This window comes from Manis javanica, chromosome 16, assembly GCF_040802235.1.
Source record: "Manis javanica isolate MJ-LG chromosome 16, MJ_LKY, whole genome shotgun sequence".
NCBI lineage: Eukaryota > Metazoa > Chordata > Mammalia > Pholidota > Manidae > Manis > Manis javanica.
In genome coordinates, this window is record NC_133171.1 from 35,649,716 (window position 1) to 35,675,993 (window position 26,278).

Genomic DNA, 26,278 nt, shown 5'->3' on the forward strand with positions numbered 1-26,278 from the left:
CCACTACCTATAGTGACATTTAGGATAATCAGTTTACTCCAAAAATGATGACAAAACAAGTAACTGGGCTATTTTAAGGCATTGTAAAGTTTCTTGCTCAAGGTGTGGGTTAATTGAAATACCTTATGCTGTGGTACAAATGTCCCACCATTCTCCAGGCCTCTACTCCACTTAAAAAAAATGTGGCTCTTCTGTACCCCAAAACTACTCTGCAGTTGAAAGGGAGCTCCCTGGAATGAAAGAAGAAATTGCAGTCTAGCTTGTGAAGAGGATATCGAGCTTTTTTTGATACTCTTGCCTCTGACCATGCAGTACCAATCAGAGTTATTACATACGTAATTTTTTTTAATTCATAATTTTTCCATAAAAACATTTCCAACAAGTAAATAGCTGAAACTTCTGTGTTCGTTTATGGCATTGTTCAGCCAGTCTTTGAATATGAGCTCTTATTTACCCTATGATGAAGTGAGTACCCCTCTGTAGCCTCTCTAAGGTTCTTACTAAGGTTGACATTGCCAAGTGGAACAGGATGGGTGGAGTTCATGGTGTCAGCACTTGAGGTGGATAGAATTGTTGGCAGGTTCCAGACTGGGATAATATCTCCAAAGTGGTTTGAGCTCCTTGCTGAAAAGACCTTGAATAATTTCCATGTATTATTTTGATGGTGGCAAGAACCGTATAAGGGAATCTGCTCTGTGATCAACCGTGATGCTCTTCATTTTAAATTTTAACTAGTAGATATATTTTAAAATGATAAATAATTTAAGCTGTCTTTCCTTCAAAGTATTGGAAAAACCATTTCACTTCTTTAAGTAAGCCTTTAGGAAAGGCAAGTGATAAATACCGATCAGGGATTAACCCTTCACCAAGCACTGTGCTAAATGCTCTATAGTCACATTCTTACGTAATCTTCACAATAAACTTAATGGGCCAGTGCCATTCGGGTCAGAGGGGAGGTAAATTCCCACCTTAAACAGAGGAGAATGAGAAAGAGTAATTCAATGATTTTCTTCACTGTGTGCTTCCATGCCCTGCAGAGCCAGGTTTTTGGTGTCTCGGGAGTTTTTCACTACCACATTGGATGGGCCACTGTACCGTCATATTTAAAAGACTCCTAAGATTTTCTTCAGTAGTACTATTGGAAATAAAGCTGCTAGTAACTCATGATTTTAGAATTGTTCAAACTAGGTTAATTCCTTTGAGTTGCTCTCTGTATCCAAATGGTCTTTCTTTGACCAAGTTTCAGTATTTGTTAGGTGTCTTATCAGAATTAAGTGAATGAAAGAATGAACAAAAAATCATTGCCTATAGCTATAATTTTGCCTGATGGCCAGTATATGAACAGCACTCTTCATGGTTTTGCCACAGCTCTCTGTGGCTATTGTCGTGATTTTATACAGGAACTAATGAGGTACATAGACGTAAGAAGAACACTTCCACTCTACCAGGGATGGCAAGTAGATTTTTGTTTGGCTGCTAGGTGGAATCATTGATAGCAGATACCTGGAGCTGGATAGTAGTATCCTACCTGGATAGTAGATATTGAATAAGAAAGCTGTACTGAGAAGGCCTTGGAGGCCATACCCGGACTCCACGACTGACACCGAAGCTTGGGCCTGAGTTTGTGATAGTTCACTGTCGTCCATCAAAACACTAACATCTTGGTTTTGAAAGAGGCGGTGCTCACCCTTTTATGCTTTACTTTAGATACTTGAGGAGGCGGTCGCCCCTGCCCCTAGTTCTCCCAGGATCTTGCCTTTAGTCCTTTCCCTTCCCTTTCCCCTTGGCTGAATGGGAGGTGGGAGAGGTGAACAGTTTCAGAGGCACAGAGGCTTCCGCTCTCCCGTCCCTGCTGTGAGAGCTGTTGTACTATAGGTCAAGGAACAAATGTGTGGTAGGAGCCGTCCCAACTATGAGAGAGGGCTATTCCAGTGATATATTCAGGGGAGGGGAATAGGGGCCCAGGACTCAATTGTTACGTGGTCCCCGTAGTCCCCATTCTGACAAGGGGACCTACCGGTGCTTTGGGTCTCCGGGTATCTGTCAACTTGGACTTTGTGTCCAAGAGTCTAAAATGTTTGGTCTTCCCTTTGCGTGGTATACATTTACTAAAATAAATGTCTATAGCTCCCTTTGGGGAAACATTAGATAAATTACTATCTGTAGGTGCCATAGTAGTACAGGGTCTTTCTCATGGGAATCTGGCTTTTTCCTTCAGGCAGTTGATTTTTGGTCTGAAAATTGGTTCAGATACATAAGCCAGGCAAGCAAGGGATCATGTTTTTATTGAGGCAACTAATAGCAACTAACTGATTTACTATATTCTTGGTTTATTTTGATTGTATAGATCAGGGTGTCTGAAACTTAACACTACTGACACTTTGGGTAGGGTCATTCTTTGCTGTGGACACCTGTCTGTGCACTGTGAGATGTTTACCAGTATCCTGATCTCTACCCATTAGATGCCAGTAGTGCCCAGCATTTGTGATAACAAAAAATCTCTCCAAATGTTGCCATATGTTCCCTGGAGGGCAACAGTTACTCTGATTGAGAACCAGAGAATCCTTAAAGAATTGCATTGCTGCAGGTTCCTAGAGAGTATTAATGCCTCACATATTTCCAAGCAGAACTAATTAAAAAATAATCATGTGATCTAGCTCCCAGATCCCATTCTAGAGATTCCCTCAGCTCACTTCGGGCACCAATATTCTTAGGTCTGATTCCCTGGGAAACAGATTCTTGGATGAAGATCTGTTTGCAGGAAGTTGTTGCCCTTCATTCAGTACCTGTGAGGAAGTAAAGACAGTAGGACTGGGCAGAGGAGAAGTGCAGTGCGCTGTATACAGTCACGCCAGAGGCCTTGGTCAGCCCCACATGCATCTCTGGAGCTTCTGGGGCCTTTCCGAGTTGTACCCCCTTTAGGCAAAGGGGCTGGGCTTTTATGTTCCTGTATCAACCACTCATTCATTGATCACAGAGAGGGGATGCAATTTTGGGTAAGGTGACTTTCTTTAGCTGAGGGCTCTTCCTGAAAAAGGGTTCCGTGAAATCTCATCAACTGCCAGAACTCCCACTTCTGGTAATGTCTCAGTCCTGAAAGTGATACCTGAGCAGGACACCAAAACACCCACTCTTCCAGACTGTTAATAATAGAAATCAACATCTCCAAAGGTACGTCCTTCACCTAACTTTACTAGCCTATGGCAATCTTTCCATCTGCCTCTTACTTTGCCACCTCCAACAATTTGCCACTCAACAATTCATCCCTAACACATCAAACACTATTTATGTATCATGAGGGATGAGATACTATAAATTATTAATTAGTGTTTTCTGAGAATTATTGGTGTATGCCTATAACCATGTAAATGCTCAGAAATTTCAGTTGATTTTTGACAGTGAGAAAGTACGTATTACCTAAGGGAGTATTTTGATGGATTGGCTTTATTGAGATCTGAAAAAATTTTATTCAGAATTAGAGTAGATTCTGTGGGTGACTGAATAAAAACTATTACAAAGCTGAAAATTCATAGCATACTTCTAATATGATTTCCCAGTTTGCCCTTGTTATAAAACCAACATAACATAACTAAAAAGATATGTAAAGCAATGCAATTGTTCTTTGACAATCATAGTAACAACCCAAATTAAATAACTATTAAGAACAATGAATTGCAGCTTCTTAGCCTCCTTCCCCCCAACTCCCCTCCAAAAAAAAAAAAAAGAAAAAGAAAGAAAAAGCTGGGTTTCCTCAGCAAAAGCCCTGCTCTACCAGTTTGGGAGTATGAACTATCAAATTCTGACAAAATTATATATCCCAATAGTTTTCTTAAACTTTGTGACTATAAGGTCATGCTGCTTGTGTAATTAATTTAATATAGTTAATTGTATTTTCTATTACAAACTGCTGTTTTCAGAAATTTATCATACTAAAAAATTTTCCATGATGCAACTTGGCATATTACATGGCATATCACATTTTATCCTGAGAGATTCGGCTTTTCCAAACAGATGTATGTATTTTCTTTTTCAGTCAATCTGGCTGCATTTGGGTTTGCAAAAGACAAAGACATTCTTAGTGATTTTAAAAAAAGTATTAGTAAAAACACTGTAGAAAGGTAACTTCCCATACTTAATTTTTTCAAGTCAAACATTTTCTTTTGATTTTCTATTTAATAATTTCACTACTATTTTAACCTTTAATACAGTAGTAATGAAAATAATAGTAATGAAGAACCTGAAAATAATGACCAATTTTTCATAAAGTTTTTTCATTGTTAAATTGCCATGAATACAAGAATAAATCATTTTATTTCTTGAAATTAATTAATATAATTAACAGTCACCACTTAAAGAAACATAACTATGTTTGCAGGATTTCATGCTATATCAATAGGTCATTTTTTAAAAATTCTTTTGAATTTTAATGCTTTTACTGGGTGGTGTGTTGAATTCTTGCATTAAAAATTACTTCTATATTTCTTCAGTTCATTTTTCCTTTCATGTGCTTCATCTCTCTTTTGTTTCTATTATTTTATTAATATCCAGGTTTCGCTGAGTGTTCACACAATCCATTTTAATATTCAGTCTCAGACTATTTATACAGTTACAATTTTGTACTAAAACAATAATAATTAGTAGATAACTGTTAAATGCATATGTATGCATTTGTTTCTCAAGATACTTTTAAAAATGGAATTTAACTGGGAAGTGAACTTACGTGAAGCATACGTTAAAAGCCTCATTTTTTAATAAACAATTTTAGGTGATCTTGTATGGTCCATCATTTTACTTACCATTTCAATCTGCCCCATTTGGCAGATGCCTCATATAACATTCTTATGCTTTTTTGTAACTACTTTTGATTTATCTTTATGTTCACAAATTTATATATTCCCAGAAGGAATTCATATTTTATCATGCTGTTTATCTTCACTGGCACCTAGTACCAGTTTTCTATCAAGTGCTGAGAATGAATATTTGTATACATAAATACAGGGGAGTGTTCACATTTTCAGAGCTTATTTTTAATCTCTGTTGAACTCTGAATGCAGTTGGGAACAGAATACTGCACATACTCCACTTTTCCTTCTGGCTGTCCAAATATTACTATAATGTAAGTGAAGTGTATACCTTCCTGTACCTTTTGAATTACTAAATTAAGATACATTGTTCATGGAGTTTGAGGTCGCTCAAGTACTACATAGCAAACTTACTTGGTTACAAATAAAGTCCTAAACTGCTCGGGTCTGCCTTTTGATTTATCTTTATGTTCACAAATTTATATATTCCCAGAAGGAATTCATATTTTATCATGCTGTTTATTTTCACTGGCACCTTACACCAGTTTTCCACCATTACCTTAGGACATGGATGTTCAGAAAGAAGGGTTTCAAATATCAGTGTTGTAGATTCTGCCCTTCATCCCAGGGAGAGAAATGTCTTTAGACTGCTTCAGAGAACCAAGGCTCCTGTTACTCCATCAGTGTTTATGCTTTATGTGTTTCTATGTTTGGTTAAAAGAGAAATCATCTCTATGTATCTAAGTACCTAAGACATAACAAATACAGAATATGGAGAGTTTAATATTACCACAAAATGGATCATATGCATATTTCAGATGATAAGGCAAAATAGACTCTTTCAGAAAAGTGAACATCTAATGCCTCCTTAAAAAGTATAATTTAATTTCAGAAGAAAATCATACAATTTTCTGGCTCACACTTTTCAGCTGTGTAGTGTGACCATTTGATGTGCCCATTGTAGCAGTTCTCCACGGGAATTCTGGCTCTGAAACAGGGTATGCCAATATCCATGAAGACTTTATTTACACATAAAATTACTCGTCAAGAATTAAGTGAGTGGAACATAAAAATCTGTCTGGAAATTTCTACCATGGATGGTATCATTTTTCTAGGGGAAACAATACTTGTAAAGTGAATAATAAGAAATCATATCTGTCACCATAAGGAGGGTTGATTGTATATATTCAAGCCACCTGTTATGACTGTTGGGGAAAAATATGTATATATAAAAACATGTAAATATACATACATATAATATGTATAGTTAGATATTATCACCCCCCACACACACTGAAAATTTCAGAGAAATCCCCCTCACAATATGCCTTGCATTTAATTTTATGTAAGATTGAAAAAAATGTGAGTAAAGCAGTCCATTTATGTTCTGCATAAAAGAATGACTCATTATTACTTTCTCAACCTAAGCTCGATAGTTGGTAGTATACCTAATCTCATCCTAAAGAAAACCAGAATGGGAGCCAGGGAACTTAGGTAACTTTAGAAAGTCGTATAATCTCTCTCTCAATTTTGCTTACCTCACAGCATAGCTTCCTAGCTGAAATGTAGATATAAAAGTGCTTTGGAATAATAAAGCACATGTAAGTGCAAAAGAGTATCGCTTTTGTTGTCGCTGTATAAAAGTGAACCACTGGAAACCCGACTCCAAATGTGGGCATACACTCAGCCCTTGTAACGTGGCTTTCGGAAACCCTCCTTCTGAATAATACATCTTTGTCTTTCACTAGTATCATACACTACTCCACATTAAACAGGATACACTGAGCTCAGTAACATAGGGCTTTTAATGCTATAAAAATAAATTTAGATTATAGACCTGTTTAAAGACTAGGGGCCAACTTCTGCAGACTACTCTTTTTAAACTCAATTCCTTGGATCTTACAGGTCATTCATGAACTTACATATATTGAGTGTGTAAGAAAAGTGTTATGGCCACGCTACCGCACCATCCCCATCCTGGAGGGTAGCATGCAGATATCCCTGTGCCACTAAAATGTAAGCTTGGTACAGGCGGGGAGTTTTGTATGGTTGGTTCATTTCTATATATCCAATAACTATATTAATGCTGGCTAGTATGTGTTTGATAAATTAGTGGTCAACTTTTTCTAAATTTTAAATGTGAACTCATTCAGTCAGTCATCAAACAGTGACCAAGAGCTTAGCATATATCCATTCTCATAACTCTGAAGGTTCATAATCAAAAATGGGAAACAGGCAAATAAGTAATTCCAGATATATTTTAAAATAGGTCTCTCCAAAGTTTATGGGATCATAAAAATGATACTATTTCCTTCTATTTGGGGAGGTCAGTAAAGCCTTTCTTGAGTAGGTGACAAATTGAATCTTGGATAATGAGTAAATTTTGCTTGAGGTCAATAACTGAGGTAATAATCATGTTGAGAAATAATTCTTCATGGTTCTCTTGCATTTCTGCATGTCTTATAAGCAAAGCATTGATTACCTTCTTTTAAAGATGTTTGTCTAGTAATCAGCCTTTGAAGACAGAAGTAGTGTCTCTTTCTGGAGCAAAGGGCAGGCATGCTGATGGCCCAAATGACCTAGGTTCCCCAGGTGCCACTCCTGACCTGCTCAGGGATCCCAGACAAGAAAATGTTGATATTCTGACTACTGCTATTAATGTGAATAAAGTTTTTTGTAATTCAAAAGTTACATGTCTTCTGCAAGTATCCAGAAAAGTGTGGCAGGGTTACTTAGAAGCTAGCAGGGAGAATAAAATCTCAGCCTTTCACAGTTTTGAGTTTTATTGATGAGGATGGGCTATTTGGGAGACATGACTATGAAAGAGGAAGAATGAGGACTTTTCAGGTGTATTAAAGAGATTTCAGGGAAGTTCATAGAAACTGATAACGAACAGGTTGAACAGATTTTGTAGTCCATTGAGCACTATATGGCCTTTTCTTTATTGCCAGTTATTGATGAATTGGGAAGATGGTTGCAGTCTGGTTTCTAGGACGCAGGCCCAAAGGCTGAATGGTGCCTGGTTAAGCTAACTGTCTTGGAAGGAGGGGACCTTTCTCGGCAGCCTCGTGGGAAGCTTCAGGTCCACCCATTATAACCATACAAAACTCCTCGCCGGTACCAAGCTTACATTTTAGTGGCACAGGGATATCTGCATGCTACTTTCCAGGATGGGGATGGTGCGGTAGTACTGAGAGGAGTCCTGTGTGGGCTGAAGATTTTCAACTTCCCTCTTTCTATTAACCGTTACTGGGAGTGTAGGTGGAAGAAATGTGACCAATTTTGTGGAAAGAAATCAAAAGAACTTTGGCTCAGTTGGGAGATAAGGGGGTTGGATATGTGATGCTTGCTAAGGAGAAAACTGGACCTTCTTACAGCTGGCCCATTCTGCAATCTATCATGCCAAGCTTAGATACAATTGGAGATGACAACAAGAGGTCTGAGTTTTTTTTGAAGTGAGTCCTGGCTGCTATATAGGAGGTTTGGCCCTTTTGGGGAGATTTCACTGGACTAGACAAATTCCTCTGAGAAACCATAGATGAGTCCTTGACTAGCATGTGAGGTCCTACTGCCCCAGATTGTGTTTGTAAGTCTGGAAGGCAACCCACTGGAGAAAGATAAAGGACCTAGAGAATTCTAGGTAAATTTTACAGTCAGTCCCTTGTAAAACTCTTTGCATTATATTAACCAGATGAGTCCTTCCAAAAAATGTTATCTTGATAATGGATGAAGTGCAGCAAGTCAAGTAAGTCCATGTCAGCGGGAGGGAGCAAACACCAGTGTCTTGCTGGAAAGCAGAGCAGTTCTGGATGCTGTCAGGAATTCCTAATGTTAAAATAGATGGTGTCAATGATGGTGATTTTGGTGTCCAGTATAGGGCTTTGAGTGAACCCAAAACATTGAAAATTCATTTGATAGAGCTGGTAAACGGCTGCTATGCTACCTAAAATTAAAAGGAAATGTGCCTTTCTTACTGATAGGGGAGATAATCTCTCCCTCTGTGTCCCCTGATCGTTCCCCGCCTTCCTCCTGCAGCTGCTTTATGGAAACAAATGATTATTTTTGCATGGAGATTATCCATCTGAGTATGCTAGGGAGTTTTGGGGAGAGCAGGGACTCAACTTTCATGGCTCTGTTGGATGAAGGCATCAAAGTCACCTTCTAACTCAGTCCCGAGGGGCTGGGAATCCTGACTCCATTAGTGGGGTATGGGCAGAGTGCATCATGGGAAAGGAGGCCAAAGTAGCCTTGTGGGTGGGGCCGGCTCAGTGTCCTGCTGTTATGTCTACATCTGAATGTAGTAAAATTTGATGTGTGAAGTGATTGTAATTCAGAGGGGATCATTTCAGTCAGGAAGAGCTGCATGTAGTGAAACAAACATACCTTTTGGGGTCCCCAAATCCTTTTGACCTTTTTAAGCTGCATGTCTCTGTGACAAGTAATTTTGCAAATTAGATCTTCTAACAAAGTCAGGCAGCCTCCATCTGGAGGTGCTGCTTGGGGCTTTAGACCCCTCACTGCTCTGACAGAAACCAGGTATCTTTTAAAAATCAGCAATTAGCTTTCTGTTGAGCTCTTATTGAAACTGGACACCTGAGTCATGGAGGTCAGTGACTCTCCGGCCTGTTTCCGTTTTGTGGCGGTCAGCTTGGACTCAATGACTAACAAGGTGGGACAGTCTCAACAGGCCTCACTAATCAAATGAAAATGGTATATTCAAGAAAGTGGCCAGCCTGTCCCTAGTGCAGTCTCAGCTTTACATAAAAGTAGCACTTGGCCTCAGCTGCCCACTCCACTGCCTAAAACAAAGCTGCTGCTTCAATGGGCCCATTCTGCTCACAGTGTTTTCCTGTCACCTGGGCCCAGCTGGATGACGTTTTGTCCAAACTGAAACCTGATGATGTCCACTGGGCTGCTGCAATTGTACAACCTCCACAACAGCTGAAAATGGATGTGATTCTCTACTCACTCAGCACAACTTGAGGCCATGCCTGTGTTTTTACTGAATCTTGGGTTGTGTTCAGTGGCTTAGCTTACTTGTCTGCCATTTGGAAAAGTACAGACTGATAGATTCAAAACCCCTTTTTGGGGGGCTGTGAACTGTGGCCCCAAATCCCAGCTGCGGATGTGATCATCCGTGGCCCATCCCCTGATGAGGCCCACAGGAATCAAGCTGATGGAGGCTGCTGGTCGAGCCTCCATCACATGGATTGCCACCATTGCAGGCTGGGTGCATCCTAGCCATGAACAAGGAACATGCGCAATAGACACAAAGTCAACAGCTCTTAGTAGTGATGCAGAGGGCACTGCTGTGTAGGGTTTATTTAGGAGACTTTGGAGGACGGCAGGTGGCTGACGGCAATACTGCAGGCTGGCTTTATCCTTCTACTTTGAGTTCTGTTGAGAGTAGCTTTAATTAAATGTTTTATGAGAAAAGTTGAACAGATTTGGTCCTGGCCTCTGTTCATCAAATCAGTCAAAGGGGCCAACAGAATGGCCTACTACTTGGGTAAATTTGCCATACAAGATGGTATAAAAATAAAGAATGGGTAATATTAGGAAATAATTCTCCATGGGTATCTTGAATTTCTGTGTCTGGCAAGCAGAGTCACAATTGCCTTTGTTCCAGACTATATTTTCACGAATTTTTGTGTGGAGAACAACTTTGGATGACAACAATAGTGCTTCCTTCTAGACTAAAGGCTAAGTGTGGAAAGCTTTGGATGATAGAGATAGTGTCTTCCTCCAAAGCAAAAGGCACGCATGCTCATAGTCAAGCATACTATACATAACATCTACCTCTGGTGCCAAGGGAAGATATACTTACTGCCTATTCCCAAAGGTTCAGGTTCTTTATTTTGGGGACTCTTTATGTAAGCAACCCATTGCCTGTGCAAGCATTGCATGGTTCTCTTTGCTTCTCCCTATAGGAGTTGGGGCTTGGGGAAGCAGCACAAATCCTGGTGCTCTAGTTACTGCTATTACTGTGATTAAGAAGCTGTTTTTATTCTCTGACCCAGGAGTCTTGGCCTTTCACCTGGTCTGTGGCAGGCTCACTTGTTAACCTACAAGTAGGCTAAAATACAGAACTGTCACCATTCTTCACAGCAGAGAAGCTTTAAAAGCTACATCTCTCACTTCAGTGGTCTAAAAGAGTTGACATTTATTTTTGTCCATGTAAAGTACAAAATGATTGCTTCTTACTGGGATGGAATTCTTATTCAAGCAGTGATTCAGGGACGTAGCCTCCTTCAAAGCATTTTTTTTTTGCCTTTATTAGCTTCCAAGTTTGCCATACTCATTTGCATCATGTTGGCTGAAGGGGAAGAAGCCTGCAAGAATACGCATGGGGTATTTTTGTGGGCCAAGCCAAAGAGTGGTGCATATCAATCATTCACCTTTATGTTCCATTGACTGGAGCTTGTTGAAATAAGTCCTATTATGGTAGAAATGTGGTCCAGTCCTGTGTCCATGAAGACGAGAAATAGATTTGGTAGAAAGTTCCAACCAATAGTACAGACATGTAAGTGAGGAAGACGTGATTCAGCCTGGCTGAAATCATAGGATGCCTGAAGTGGAACGTGGTAGGTGAGAGGCTAGTCATGAATGGTCTCTTACCTTAGGCTGACAGATCTCTGAAGATGACTGGTAGATGCTAAAGGATTTTAATCATGTAAAAACAAGATTAGAGAGAATACTTAGGAAGCTATACAACAGAGTAGGTAAGAAAAAATGACAAATTTTAATGAAGGCAGTGACAGAAGAGATTCACTCATGCCATCAGCAGTTAATTACTGAGTACAGTCTAAGTGTCATCTTGTTCTGGGTGTTGGATATATGACAAAGTAGGACTAATAATAATTGGACCAACTAGATATGAACGGTAAGAGAAAGTAAAGAACAGCCTGTGGGGGGAGCGTCTGAGGAGAGGCGTGAGGTGGGGGATTAATGAGGTCAGTGTCGAATCATTGAATTCGAGGTGCATTTCAACATTTCAGTGAATTTGCTCAGAAATTTAGCTGCAGCTCCTTAGAAAAAGTGAATACAGAGATAGTATTGCCCAGAAAGAGATTAAAGATCACGAGAGGAGAGGGCTTTCACATCACACGTTGTCAGAAAGTATGTATCATCTTTATTTTTGTTTTTATTTATTTGCTGTTGGAAAGGGGGAACATATTACTCTTTGAACTTAGTGAACATACTTCAACTTCCTCCTGACTTCTCAGATGTTCAGGTAGAAGGAATATGTGCCCATGCCTAGAAAGACAAAATAGTGGTGTTAGAGTCGAGAAGAAATCTAAAATTAACATCAGGTGAGCACATTTCTGTTTCGAAATGGCTGCAAATGGTGGGAGTTTATGCTTTACTTTCTTCACATTGTTCCTTCTGCCGGTTCTAACAGGGATTCAGAGGAGGGTCCCAGGCACTTAACTGTACTCAGCATAATGTTGTCCCCTTAAAAAACACTGTGTTCCTTTTTTTTTTTTTTTGGTTCAACATTACTGTTTAATAGAAAAGTAGTCTTCACCCCTGTATGCTGCACGCGAATTACTGCTGAAAATGTAGTTTCATGAGACGATCAGTGTTAAGGGACTACAAGGCATAAGATTGCCTAGTTTTATTTTTGTGTTATCATTTCTGCAGTTTTAAGACTGGAGGTAGTAAGTGTGCTTCTCCTACTCCACCTTCCCGTGCCATCCCTGTCCCTTATTGCCTTGTTGATATTATGGCCACTGTGTAAATGAGGCACGATTTCATGATCGCCACCCACAACTGAGCCTAAAGCTGAGGAACCCGCTGCTTCTCTCTACCCTCTGCCCTCCCAACCACATGTATCACAACCTGCTCGGAAGATGCATAAAAGAGAATTCTTTTCCTTCTTGGTTAATTTAGCTTATTGAATGACCCAAACTCATGGAAATTGTGGAGGGTTGGTATGTAAACATTGTAACGGGAACCATCTGGGTTCTTTCCCTGAGTTAGCAAAGGATCCTACTAAAACAAATAACAGCTATGAACCTAAAAGGGCCAGTGAGCATTTTTCTGTGTCTTAGAAAAAATGAGGTCCTCTATCCAAAAGAGCCACTTCACCAGTGTATGCCAGTTATTGTTAGGACAGAGTAAGATGATATGAATTGGTCTGTCCTTGAGGAAGCCGTGTTTAGGTGTTGGTTCTGTGTAACACAGAAAAGAAAGAAACAGCACACCTTGTCTATCTAGCCTTAGTTTTCTGGGCACAGCCAGAAAGCTACAGCCCTACTCCTCAATTCAGGGTATGGAGTGTGGCTTCTATGTGCCTGTGCTTGGTAGAAGTCTGTTAATCCTAAGACCTAATTTTAAATGAACTCTACCAATGGTAAATTTATCATCACTTGTAGAATTATTCAACAGATTTGCTCTTTAGATACTGAATAAGTCACTTTTCCCTGTTTATATGTTAGAAATTAAATCTTGTGAATTTTTATCAAAGGTAGGTTGAATAACACTTGAGTTATTTTTCTAAAATGACCTCATTTACCAATCATATAAACTTAGTAATTTGGATCATATCATTGTTACCATTTTAACTTTCTGGTGTGAGAACTTAATTTAACAAAGTGCGATTGTTTAACTTTTAAAATAAGGAACTGTGATGGTCTAATACCTCTTTTCTTGTTTCAGGAATCATCCCAGTTATCTGGCCTCCCCGATTATGTTAAAATAGTAGAAGTTGGACCTAGGGATGGACTACAGAATGAAAAGGTAGTTTGGTGTTAGTGTTTACTATTTATTTCATATGTTAAATCTAAATATTAATATTAAGGTTCTAAAGACTTACATGTATTTCATATATTACATGGTTATGTTTGTTCTCAATTACTACTTAACTTTATAAATCTTAAACAGGATTTTCTTTCAGTTAGTAAGTAGTGTTCTATTTGTACTTGAGTAGACCCTATACAAATTACTTATAATTTTTAATGCTTTCATAGGTTATAGTTCCTACAGAAATAAAAATTGAATTTATCAATCAACTTTCCCAAACTGGCTTGTCTGTAATAGAAGTAACCAGCTTTGTGTCTTCCAGATGGGTACCACAGGTATGTAAGTCTTTAATTCCTTAACCAGATCCTCAGTTCAACTATGCTAAACTGTGTGATATGCATTATGATACTAATCTGATGTAATTATTTATTTGCTATGTTCTTACAAAATGTTAGCCCACACACTGAGATATGATTGAAGACAAACCCATTTGATGAAATATCTTAGGTCAACGAAATCCTAAAAAGTTATTTTGTGATTCCATCCTAAAACTATGTAAGTATATGGTCCAATATAATGAGTAGAGGATAAGGCTCTGCAGTGGCAACTTAGGGGCCTGCCCTCCATTTACCGTGGTACTGAGGTGACGAATGATTTTAATGTCTCCAGGTGTTAGGAGGACGTGGTGATGAGTGGCCTGATACCTTCCTCATGAATCCTGTGTTAAATAGTGAGACATGTAGATGTGCACTGTTCACATTTTTTAGTATTTGTATTTGCTAAAGGGTCAAATATATGTGTATATATATATATATAGATATATGTAGATACATCTACATATCTCTCTCTCTCTCTATATATATATATGTATATATATATATATAAATATAAACACATATATATATATATATATATATATGTTCCTCATCAAAGATAAGGCAAAGAGAGTATCTGGAATCGTCTCTTGAAAGAGGACAGAGTCTTACCCTGAGCTGACAGACACGTGGCAGCAGTCGTCACTTCTGAGACTGGGCCCTGGTCTTTGCAACATGATCCCCAGTTAGTGACCAGTACACGCTCCCCCTTCCCAGCCCAGGGCCCTTGTCGTTGCTCCGATCCCTCAGTCTCTCCCCAGCACTTAGCTTCGCTGATTCCGTTCTCATCCCATTCCTTTGGGTTCCAGTATTCTCCACAATCCTCCTTCAGTTGTTTCCCCAGTTGCTCTTTTTCGGTCATTCCTGATGTCATTTCACCACCCCTAAGTTTCAGCTTTCCCTCGGATTCTGCTGTCAGTAATTTTCTCCGCCTGTGCGCTCTTCTTTGCTTATCCTTCCAGAGTCAACAATCACTCCGAAGGCGACGAGGCGTCTGTATTTCCGGTCCCACTCTCTCTCCTGAGCTAGGTGTGCCAGCAGCCCCTCCAGCTCCGTGGATTCAAAACCAAACTCATTCTTTTCCATCCGTCTCTTTGCCAGTAGCTCAGCGGTTTCCTTTGGAGTCACAGAGCCCTATCTGCACAGGCCTGTCTGCTATAGCCAGGCAGTTACTGACTCACAATCCTTCTGCCTTAATGGAACCTGTACTTGTCTCTTCTTTTCAGTCCCATTGATGGTTGAGTATCCACAACCTTTTTGACTAATTATCATCATACTACCTCCAAGTATATAAAGAAGCACTGTTTCTGTCTTCCTTAGATATTTTTTTCCATTATTCCTAAAATAATATCCCAGAAATATCAGCCTCCTCAAATTGAAATTCCAAGTTCTTCAAAGGTTCCCATCTCTCCATTGAAAAATTCTATAAAGTTTGGCCTAATATTCAAGGCCCTTTATACCTGGCCTCTCTTTCCCTTTCAGCCTTAACTCTGATTTCCAACTTCATTTTGTCAAAGCTCCCATCAAACCAAACTATTTCTTGTTCCTTGTTTACAGGTCCTGCCTCTGTGTCTACATAGCACAGTATCTGTACTTGTTCATGTACATGTCAGCAACTACATTGCTCTGCAGTTATAACAGGACAATGTTAAACAGCTTAACACACTACAGCCTTTTTAACTGCAAGGCATTGGAAGCAGCAGAAGCCACAACGAGATGAATAATATTAGTAATATGTCTCTTTTTATAGACTCAGTTTTCAAATATCAGGGTTACTTATATTTATCATCAAAACAAACTAACTTTTCTTCATCCCATGTGTCACTGTTTAAAATCACACATATTCTTGTAATTATTTTCTAGCTATTGCTTCCTAGACTGTGAGAATTATGGAGGGTAGTGACTGGCTTTTGTTTATATTGTATCCCCAGTGCTGGTACCTAATAAGCATGTGCTCAATAAATATTTGTTAAGTGAATAATAAATCAATCAGGAACACAGTACTTTGAATTCTTTGGTATGGACATGTGAATCTTACTTTCATTTGTGTGTTTGGTCCTGTGTAATGAAGGGCACAGATATTTTTCTTAAGGAGAAGTAAAAAGCTTGATGAGACTAGACATATTTCCTTGACATTATCATTTTGTAAAATTCTAGCCATTATTTTACTAGCTGTCATTCATTTTAAGGGAACATGAGACCTTTTTATCATCTTCCAATCTTCATGAAATTGCCTCTGTGTTTGATTCAGTTAGTGCTTTTTTCACGTATTTGATTATTGTTGAAGAGAAACTGGATAATATAACTTTAGAGTAAAGGTTGGAAAGAGGACAGGTCTTGTTAATATTAACTGATAACCAAACAAAGTTATATTTCAGATATTTTACTAGTTTTCTTCAAGATAGCGTTATTTCCCAGTGATTGTGTAAAGCTGCCTACAAAATATTCTTCTTTACTACAGTGATGCTCAAGCTCACATTCTGTTACTACGCAATATGGGAAACTGTTTGATAGATTATTCTTCAGACTGATGTAGAACACATCCTGTAACATTTACAAGGATGAAGCTGGAACTCTTTCTAGAGGGCCACACTCGTGCACAACTGGTTAAGAGAAAAGATGGATAAAACAAAAGGGAAGGCTATCCCTCTGTAGGCAGTAGTAGGAAAATGCCTTCTGGCCTTATATTAAATAGATACATGTGATGAGACCATAAAATAGTAAGATTTATTCTGGGCCTGATCCTGAGGTGAATTCAGGACTTAACCTATAGAGATTTAATGGTCACTTCCTAGGCTCAAAATATTATTGAATAGCTGACAGAATCCCCCAAACGGCTCTTGCGGACAGCAGTGGTGAGGTAGGCCTATCCCTGGTACCATGTTCCTGTTCACATTCTGCCTAGAGCTTTTGAGTAAGGGACTTAGCCTCTTTGAACCTTGGAAATCCCAGCAGCGCTGCCTGTAGCACGGGAGGGTCTAGGGCAGTGTGGCCCGTGAGTGGTTCCCTGTGTGTGAATGCCCAGAGTCCAGAGCTCCTGGCTCATGACCAGTGCTCAGGAGGGTGTAAGTGAATGCCCGACTGACGGATGGACTGACTGACTTACTCTGGTTTCTACACAGGTTAACTGCTTTCTCTGATAAACAGCCTTTTTCATAAAGATTAAAGTGTTTCATTTAAATACTAGATCAGGCCCAATCTGAACAATAAAAGATACTCATCTGCATATACTAAGGAATATGTTACATGTTTCACTTTTAATACTCACCTGGTTACGTGCATTCCAGACAACCCCCCCACCCCGCCCGCCCACTGCAACCACAAAGTGTTTCCAATAAATCACGTATCTGTGCAAGATCAGTGTGCCTGAAGCAAAGACATCATCAGATTTGTCTTCCAAAGTTACAGTAGTCACTTACTACTCATTTTTTAAAGGGCAATATTGAGAAATACTATTTTTGCAGTTTGATTTTCCATAGTTGTGTTTGTGTTTTGGATTTCTCCGAGGTTGCCTGGGTAGAGAGCATTTTTTATTGTAGTTGGAGGTTGTCTCATGTAATTCCGCTGATTTTGTTGTTTTTATGCTAACAAAAAAAGGCCTTAGATCAGCAGAACTAATTTATGATGTTAATCTTTCTTTTGAAATCTCTCATTTTGAAGAAAACATGACATCAGACAAACCTTAAAATAATTTATGAGATTTGTGACAGAACGATTTTAGTACAACAGCTTACATGTAATTGTCTGAAGGAATTTCTGCTTTTCCTAAAGACAATGAATGTGGCTCCAAACTGGTATTCTGTTAAAATCTCTACGTCTTCTTCTATTTCTTTCCTTTAAACATAGGTCATGGGAATAGTACCTAGTTTATGTTTAGATTGCTGCTTGCTTACTTATTTCTTTTTTTAGCATTTTAAAGCATTTTTACAGTTTCCCTCCCACTGTTTTGTTTGGCAGCTGCTTTCTAAGGAAGCTAAAAGAACAGTTCCACAGTAGCAGGGTGCCGTATAAAACAGGATCCCCACACCTATAATCTAAATGGCCAGAGATGATAAAATGCCTGCCATTTAAAAAAAATACACATTCTTTACAACCTGTCTGGAAAAAGGGTTCCTTAGAGTGACATTTAATATAACAGCATTTGAAATGAGTCCAGACAGCCCCTCACTTCAATGGAATGAACAACAATAACAGCAGAAAAAAAAACATGTTTGTCCAAACAGTTTACTGCAACTTTGGAATGAGGCTTTTCGTCATGAACTATTTAAATCGTTATAAATACAGTAATTTTTAAAAGTGAACTAGAGTTTTATATTCATCTTCAGTTTAGCCGTTTGGTGTAAACATTGTCATTCATGTGAGTGATTGAAGTGAATATCACTTATTTAAAAATAAGACTATGTTAAACGTACACAATACTGTATGCATTTGTCATGCAAAGTCTCAGTTATAAATATTTGCTCTTTTAAACTGATTTTTAACTGTTAGAATGGGTGGGTCACAAGTCTTGATCAGTCAGCAAGGGCTAGAAAGAGATTTTCTCTATAAAAGTAGAAAGAAATATACATAAAAGAGAGTAACAACTGTTTACAGATCAATCTACCACTTAAACATATGGCCTAAGCACATTGTAAGCGAGAAGGAATGAGTAAACATTTCCCTACCCTCTTACTAGTGTGTGGTACAATTAATTCTTTATTGGTCATGAAAGCATTTACTGGATTGAAGTTTAAGATTTAGATTTACACTGATGAGATGCAGGAAGCTGTAGCGTCTGGTTCTCAGTCTGTTCTTCTCTTCCTGGCTGGGTTTTTTTCTGAGGGGGGATGGGCGTGTGGGGAAGAGGCAAGGGTGGGGGTAATTTAGGGGAGGTGTGGTAGTGCGTGTGTGTGTGTGTGGGAGAGAGTGAGAGTGTGTTCGTGAATGCACACCCACAGCCCCCAAATTACTTTGTGGCCGCAGTTAACTGGCAGGGAAATTTCATTATCTGAGAAGTGTCACAGCGCAAGTCTCAAGCATTGTACCCCAGATGAGCTGGCCTCTGCCATCTCCCTAGAGGATCCCGAAGTTTTACCCAGACCACCCCGGTTCCTGTTTCATGACACTACAGGAGCTCTTTACCCTGTTAGTTTGTTGGGATGGGGGTGGTTGCTGAAAAGGAAGCAAGATTGAACCCAAACTCTTTCCTAAGGAGGCTGACTTAGCTCAGATGGTGGCTTAGAACCCTCTCTTCTGCCACACGCTGTGACGAACTGACCCACTTGCTGTCCCACTTGGGACCTTTAGGCCTTCCCTGTGCTGTTTCTGTACTAGCTGTGGATCTGTTTAACTACTGCACAAGTGGGATTCATGTTGGTATTTGAGGGAGAAGTGTGTCGCCTGGACAACTGAAGAGATGAGGGGAGAAAGCTGCCTCCACAGCCCCTCTGCACCTTTCTCATCCTCACTTCTGGTTCAGGCAGAAATGAGGTAAAAGTTGGCGCAGCAGAGCCATGGGCCTTTGCCTCGTAACCTCTTCCACCCTGGAGTGAAGCCCTGCACACCGATTTCTAAACTTGTAGCCCAAGTCAGAAGGTCACAGGAGGAGAGAAGCTCCTTGCTAAAAGAGGGAACCAAGGGGGAAGAAAGACCCAGAAAGCAAAAGGCGAAAGTTAGAGCGCACACTTTCCCTCCCTCAAATCCCTACTGTTTGTCTAAAAACAGTGAGCACCCCCAGCTGCAGGAGTCACCACCTTCATGGCAGAATGTGTTACTTCTCTGTGCGCCTGAACTGTGCCTTCCATGTGTGCACCTGCTCAACTGAGTCCCATCTTCTGGACTGACACCTTTTTAGAGAGTCTGTTGTAGCCTCTTGGGTGTGACTGGCATGTATACATGATTTGGCTCAATATGTTCCATTATTTAGATAATGCCTACTTTTGAAAGAATAAAGAGCAGGAGACCTTTTTTTTTTTTCTGAGCAAATGTCAGTATACTCCAGGAATGAAAAGTAGCAACTGAATTTTTGTTGCTGTTTGTCAGCCCCAAACACCCTGCATTATTGTAAGTTGCTGTTTTAAAATATTTTTCTAGATATACGACCAAAGTTTTCTCCTTTTAAATGAGAATAGTCACCTGCATTCTGAATACTGTACTAGGCTCTCTACAATATGGTGTTGAATTTAATTTATATGCTATACAATTGCTGTTTATATAATAGTGGGATTACTCACTATAGCTTTACAGATTAGTGGTGATTAAATTCCTGCATTGCTCTGACCAAATCGTGGAGCTTTGCATAATCACTTTCTGTGTTTTTAAGCAGTGATTAACCTGAAATACTGTTTTTAAAAGTCGTTCCATTTGTACAGTTAAATCTTTGCTACTGTTATCATATAGAGCAAGCAAGCTTTCTAAAGCATGTTCACATTTCTAAGAGAAGTTTTGTCTGAACATGAAAATATGAAAATGATTTTTTTGGTTGGAATAATAGGCACTACTTTTTTTCTTTTTGCACTTGTATAAAGTTATTATACTTTTAAATAAAAGTAGAAAAAATATGAGTTGCTAACATGGTACATATTACTCAGCATTCAACACCGTTCTTCAACTAAAATGTAGTTTCACTACTTTATCCAAAGTAAAAGCAAAGCTTATAATTATGAGCAATAATGTCAGTAATTCTACTGGTTATATTTTCTTACTTTTTCTTACTGAAGGTATATTTCAATAGTTTTTTTGGATTTTTCTTTCCCCCCATGAGGCCAAAAACTATGATTATAACAAAAAATTTATTATGCTCGGCATGTACTGCTTTTCTAATTACTTAATTTGATCAATTACATTTTGACTAACAAATTTTTGTCCTTAGATTTATAAAAGGAACCATAACAAAATGTTAAAACACTTTACCTCACCTTCTCAGTTATGTTGAGTATATCATATTTATCAAGTTTTCTCATGAAAGAAACTTTTGAAGCCACTTCGATCATATTAAAATTCCATTTTTCTATCTCATTAAAGTTATCTTAAAATTTGGTTTTGTAGAACTAAGTGTATTAAAGGTCTATAGAGTAATTGCATGAAAGCTGAATAGAAGTACAGTTTGGCACAGAAAAACTTGAGTCAAACTTTTTAATGGTCTTTATGCATTATTGTAATTAGTTTGTTAATAAACATTGGCAGTCTTACTTTAGGGTAAACTCATTCCATTGATATGACTCTGGACTAAGCCACTTAAATGCCATCCACTCTAAGAGAAGCAGAGAACTGTGCACTAGCCTAGAAGGAGCTGGAGTACTTCCCGTTAGGTCTCTCTTACCTGGAGAATCACAGCCATTAGTGAAAAGTTTATACTGTTAAGACACTAACCATGAACTGGTTTGCTCACCGGTTTTAAATATGTTCAAGTAGCACTTGTGTTAAAGAGTTGATGATCCTCGTACACTGAGCACTGAAAATGAGCATGCCGAAATAGATGATAAGTTTTTGAAACATATTTTTGTATGTTTATAAAGAATTTTATCTCTAGTTAATTTTTTTCTAATTTTTAGATGCACACAAAGAGATCTCAAATTGCCTGCTTAAATTTTTGGGAAGTTCTCTAGGTATACTATGTAGTAAACATGGAGAATTAGATAAGACTGAATACTAAAAATAACATTACATGACAAAAATCACATTAAACAAATGGTAAGTTTTATATTTCAAAACTTACATACTGAGACACATGTATGCTAACATATCACTTCTATATTTGATAAAATAAAAGGACTATAAATTTATATTTTTTCACTTAGTATTTACCTTCAAGTAGAAAGCATGTTATATAAAACATTTTATTATACTTTAAAAACGTTACCCAAATTCATTTATCTTGAATACTCAATTGATAGACTGAAAGGCTGATAGAAATCACAATCTTTTTAGAATAGTAGACTGTAATTACTATAACTTTAGACATTTGTTCACTGTTTAGCTTATATAAAATCGACTAAAGAATGCTGTTCATCTTACAAAATCTTGGACAACTTCAAATTGGTAGTTGCAGAGGTTTATAGTTTATGGTTTTAATTCTTCTAGGTATTCACATTTATGATTGCCTTTTAAACTACATAAGTAAGCACTCCTTGAAACATCAGCATGTTGCAGCAGATTCTAATAACTGTAGAACAGCTTACTCTAGACCTTCTTGTTGGCTGTCATGTGGGATCCATTAATAAATCATACTGCTACTCTTAGTTAAGACTGATGAATTTTGTATTCAATTCAGCTTATAGTATGCAGTAGGAAATGTCTTAGTAACCCCAAAATACTTACTTCTCCCCAAATCTTCCAGGTTGCAGCTTCCCTGAGCTTTTAGTGTCATTATTATACCTATTGTTTATATATAACAATGTACACATTTTCTGATGGAACAGTAGAAAACCTGGGGCTTAACTCTTACTCATTTATCACATGATTTAGTAAAGTATTTTCTCTCTCTGTGCCTTGGATCCTTTCCATTTAGTCATTCACACACTCACTGCTTTTATATTACCTCTATTAAAAATTATATCAAGTTCATTGTTGGACTAAAAAATGAAATAACACATACTTGCTAACAATAAACATAATATCTGTATAAAAAGACCATTGTCAAGTTAAAATGGATAATGGAAATGAAATCCCTAACAAATTAAAGGTCATACAAAGGGGCTTTAAAATCAAGTGACTGTCTGTAAGTTAGTTATAATGAAGTAGAAACTAGTCACCATTCTATCTTATGCAGTTTGTCATTGGTCACTCTGGCAAACCTTTCATAAAGTTCTACCTTCTGTACTGTTTACCAAAGCAGAGATCTCCAGATCCATGTGATGGTCTAACCATTGTAATTTGATTATGTCAGCAATGGTATTACTTGGCAAGGTAATAAGGCCTTTTTGGTTACAGCCATTTCTTATTGTCAGTGAGATAATTTTCTTCAAACAATGCAGGCTTACCCTCTCTTCTCATCCATGCAGCTTTCTGCTGTGGACAGAGGCGGCTAATAAAAGTGTAAGTATAGGAGGGGAGCTCTATTCACAGTCAGTATAGAATGAGCACAATTAAAGATGACATTTTAAAAATCACTCCTGCTTCCCTGCATGGGAAATAACTGTGGCAGTGTTATTATCAAACACAAAGGCATGATATATGAGAGACAACACAGTTGAATGGAAAGAAAATTATACTGGGAGATTTGAGACTTCTTGCCCCAGTTCAGAGTGACGTCGGGAACATGCTTGCTTTGACGTGGGAAGACCGGGAGGGTGGTCACAAAAGGCACTGACCTGAACCAAGAGCAACTAATGAATATTTTTTATGTTTATCTTAGGAAACTGGGAAAAGTTATTGAATAAAATGACTTTGGTCCTGCCTGGAATATTGGTCTCCCATTTTATAACCCCCAAAACCATTGGGTAGAGTGGGTTTATAATGTCAAAATGAACATTTGTAGACATTAATGGATTGTGATTAAAATGGCCTGCCTGCATTCACAGTAAGAATAAGGGTCATATTCTGCTTGCTTTGGTCACTCTTGAAAAGAATGTGTGTTCCATCCAATAGAGGGCAGTACACAAGTCCTTAGAACACAAAGGTAATGTTGAATAAGAAAGTATAGGAAATTATACACCAGACCAAATTAGTTTTAAGGCTTCTGGACTTAAGAAGTTTTGTGAATATGGTGTCAGATCACTTTAGCAGTGGCCGCCAAGACAGGGTATTGGGTAGGAAAAAAAAAAGAAACTGGATGTTCAATTTTCCAGAGATTTCCTGTGTTTATTATTGTAAGACTGTGATTTATTAAAACTGTCTTACTTCTTCAAGCAGACCAAGATTTCCTCTGTGCTACTGAGGCTAAGATATATGGGGTTTGTGCAAAGAGTCTGTGAATGAGGCAGGGTTATAGTACCCAGGCTACAATGCTATTCATAGCTGGGTAGAGCGTTTTTACTGAGGGTTGTCAAGAAGCGCTCTAGTCTCATTTTTTTCTCATTACTGAATTTACGAACGTATTACCTTTAAAAGGAGTTACTGCTCAAATTGAGTTTTGAGTTATAGCGTCTGAAACCACATTATTTACATTTTTATAGTAATTGATGGCATGTGTTGAAGAAACTGCAAGTTCTATATCCATCTTCCCTGGTGCCCTCCTGTGTACAGAGAGTAATACCATCAGTTATGTCTCCTCTGGCCAGTGGAGACTGTAGGCAAATACCTTCTGACATTTCCTGCATATTTTGAAGATATATGAATGTTGTCCTGGGTGATGGTTGTGGTGGGTGTGTGTGGGGGGGGGCAAACAAAAACAAATAATCCTTCAAAAATATTTTTAAAAATAGTTCAGCAAACTTTATTAGTGAACAGGGAAAAATGAGGATTATAGGTCCACTAGTTTCCTGGCAAATTTAAAATGGTGTTAAAAGCAGAGAATTTATAAAATAGATATACTCAGAAATATTATGGATATGCTAAGAATGAGACATACTAAACTGATTTCACCTCTCTTTTGATAGCCTTTCTGGGGTGGTAAAGAAAAGGAATACTACACAGCATGGGTATGTTTCAGGAAGATCCTTGACCATCTTGACGTTATTGGTAAAAGCAAGGGAGAGAATCTCACCAAGGCTGGTATTTTACAAACTTTTATTTTTTCATCCATGGGACTTTTTTCACCCTGGAAATAACTTTGTTTAGAACTTTAATATATGATACAATCAGGATAATGACTATAAAATATTTGTAAAGACCCCTCTCAAGGCCCTGGGAGGGGCCCTAGCAATATACTCACTTGGTTATATGTTTTAGTGAAAGTTATAAAAGTTACATATTTTTGTGTCGTTTTTCTTAAAGAGGCTCCCTCCCAAATCACAACCACTTCAGACCCACAGAAATCTATATTTACCTCTGAGTGAAAATAAAATGACGCTTCCTTCCTGAAGCAGGGCTGGAGGCTCAAATGCACTGATCTGGACTCCGCAAGCCCCAGCGTCAGCCTTTGGGACTGAATCCGCTGTGATTCCCAGTTTTGTTGATGTCTAGCATTTCCTGAGAAGCTGTCGGGGCTACAGAGTTCTGGGTCCTACAGCAGAGCAGAATCAGAATCTGTATGGATGGGTCCAAGAGATCTGTATTTTTTTTCTAAGTACCTCAAAAAGTTATGATGACAAATCCTGTTTGGAAGACACTGGGTTAGATGATAAAACATAACATCCAACTATTCAACCAGAGGGTGGGGGTTTTCTACGAGGTCTTCCCTTGACATTGTGATGCACAACATTTTTAGAATTAAGGTGAAGATGTAGAAGATAGATAGAAAATATAGAGGATATATTTATCAAGGAGGTATTAGAGAGTGTGCTTTACTGTCAAATAGGTTTGGGTCCCATCCTGGCTCACCCTGTCCCTGTCCTCCTCATCCTTAATATCTGTGTCTAGCTCTTCTTCCACAGAAGCTGTCCCTTTTATTGGGTTGTTAAAAATATTCAAAAGGTAATGCATATAAAGAACTTAACACATATAGACTTAACATACAGGTGACATAAAGTAAATGTTTGCTTTTATCATTATCACCATCTTACTAACAAACAACATCATAGAAGAATTAGCAGAGAAAGAGAATCATGATTCAAAATGGATTGAGTTCAAATGAATTCAAACCAGAGTAAATGGCCTGGAAAAGAAATTTCAATTCATTTCAACAACCATTTATTAAATGCCCCTTTTATGTAAAAACTTCAAGGAGCTAAAAATTCAGTCAAGGAGAGAGACACATAAATCAACATAAATTACACAAAACTTGATAAGAGCAATGATAGATGTATGTATTTACCTAGAGAGCTATGGGAGGTATAGAGATATGAATCAAGGAATTGGATGAGAATATGAGAACATATTGTATCTTATAATCAGAGAAGCTGAGTTGAATAGTAGAGGCTGAAATAAAATGGATGAAAAAAGGAAGAATGGTTATTAGGCAGTTGAATGATAATGCGAAGGATCAGAGATGTAATGCAGCTTGGCACAGCATTGCAAACACTTTCCTATGGCTAGAGGGGAGCTGGGAGCACTTCCACAAGAACTAGATGAGCTGGTGAGTGAAATAGGGTCTGGAGTTCTGAAGACCTTCAAGGGCTTAGCTGAAAACCATTCTGGAAGTAGGGGAACGATAGAAGGTTCCAGCCGAAGAATGTTTAACTTTGATATAAGGCCGCCCTCAGCTATAGTCATCTGATCCAAGATGACACACTTCCTGGAGTCCGAATAGTTGGGGATGGTTATAACCTGACCATGGCACTCTGGACAATGATGATGCTCATATAAAGCAAACAAATCTTATTCCATAGGGTTTATGTG

At 38.4% G+C, this 26,278-nt stretch overlaps 1 protein-coding gene and 1 long non-coding RNA gene across 13 annotated transcripts in view; one reads left to right on the forward strand and one right to left on the reverse strand.

Moving 5' to 3' along the window:
• HMGCLL1 (3-hydroxy-3-methylglutaryl-CoA lyase like 1) overlaps positions 1-26,278 on the forward strand; it is a 310,746-nt gene that overhangs the window by 139,312 nt on the left and 145,156 nt on the right. For 10 of the 12 annotated variants that reach the window (XR_012126034.1, XR_012126035.1, XR_012126036.1 and 7 more), the window contains exons 2-3: positions 13,464-13,544; positions 13,775-13,882. Coding sequence is in view for 7 of the 12 variants with exons in the window: in XM_073224131.1 (XP_073080232.1) it covers positions 13,464-13,544; positions 13,775-13,882 (189 nt within the window). In the remaining 5 variants the exon portion in view is untranslated. The remainder of the gene's footprint in view (positions 1-13,463; positions 13,545-13,774; positions 13,883-26,278) is intronic. The other 2 variants (XM_073224138.1, XM_073224136.1) reach the window with 1 other exon arrangement.
• LOC140846674 (uncharacterized) lies at positions 11,928-25,078 on the reverse strand. Its single transcript, XR_012126037.1, has 3 exons — positions 24,828-25,078; positions 21,291-21,353; positions 11,928-12,059 (listed from the first exon to the last, which is right to left on the reverse strand). It is a non-coding gene; the product is annotated as an uncharacterized lncRNA (long non-coding RNA).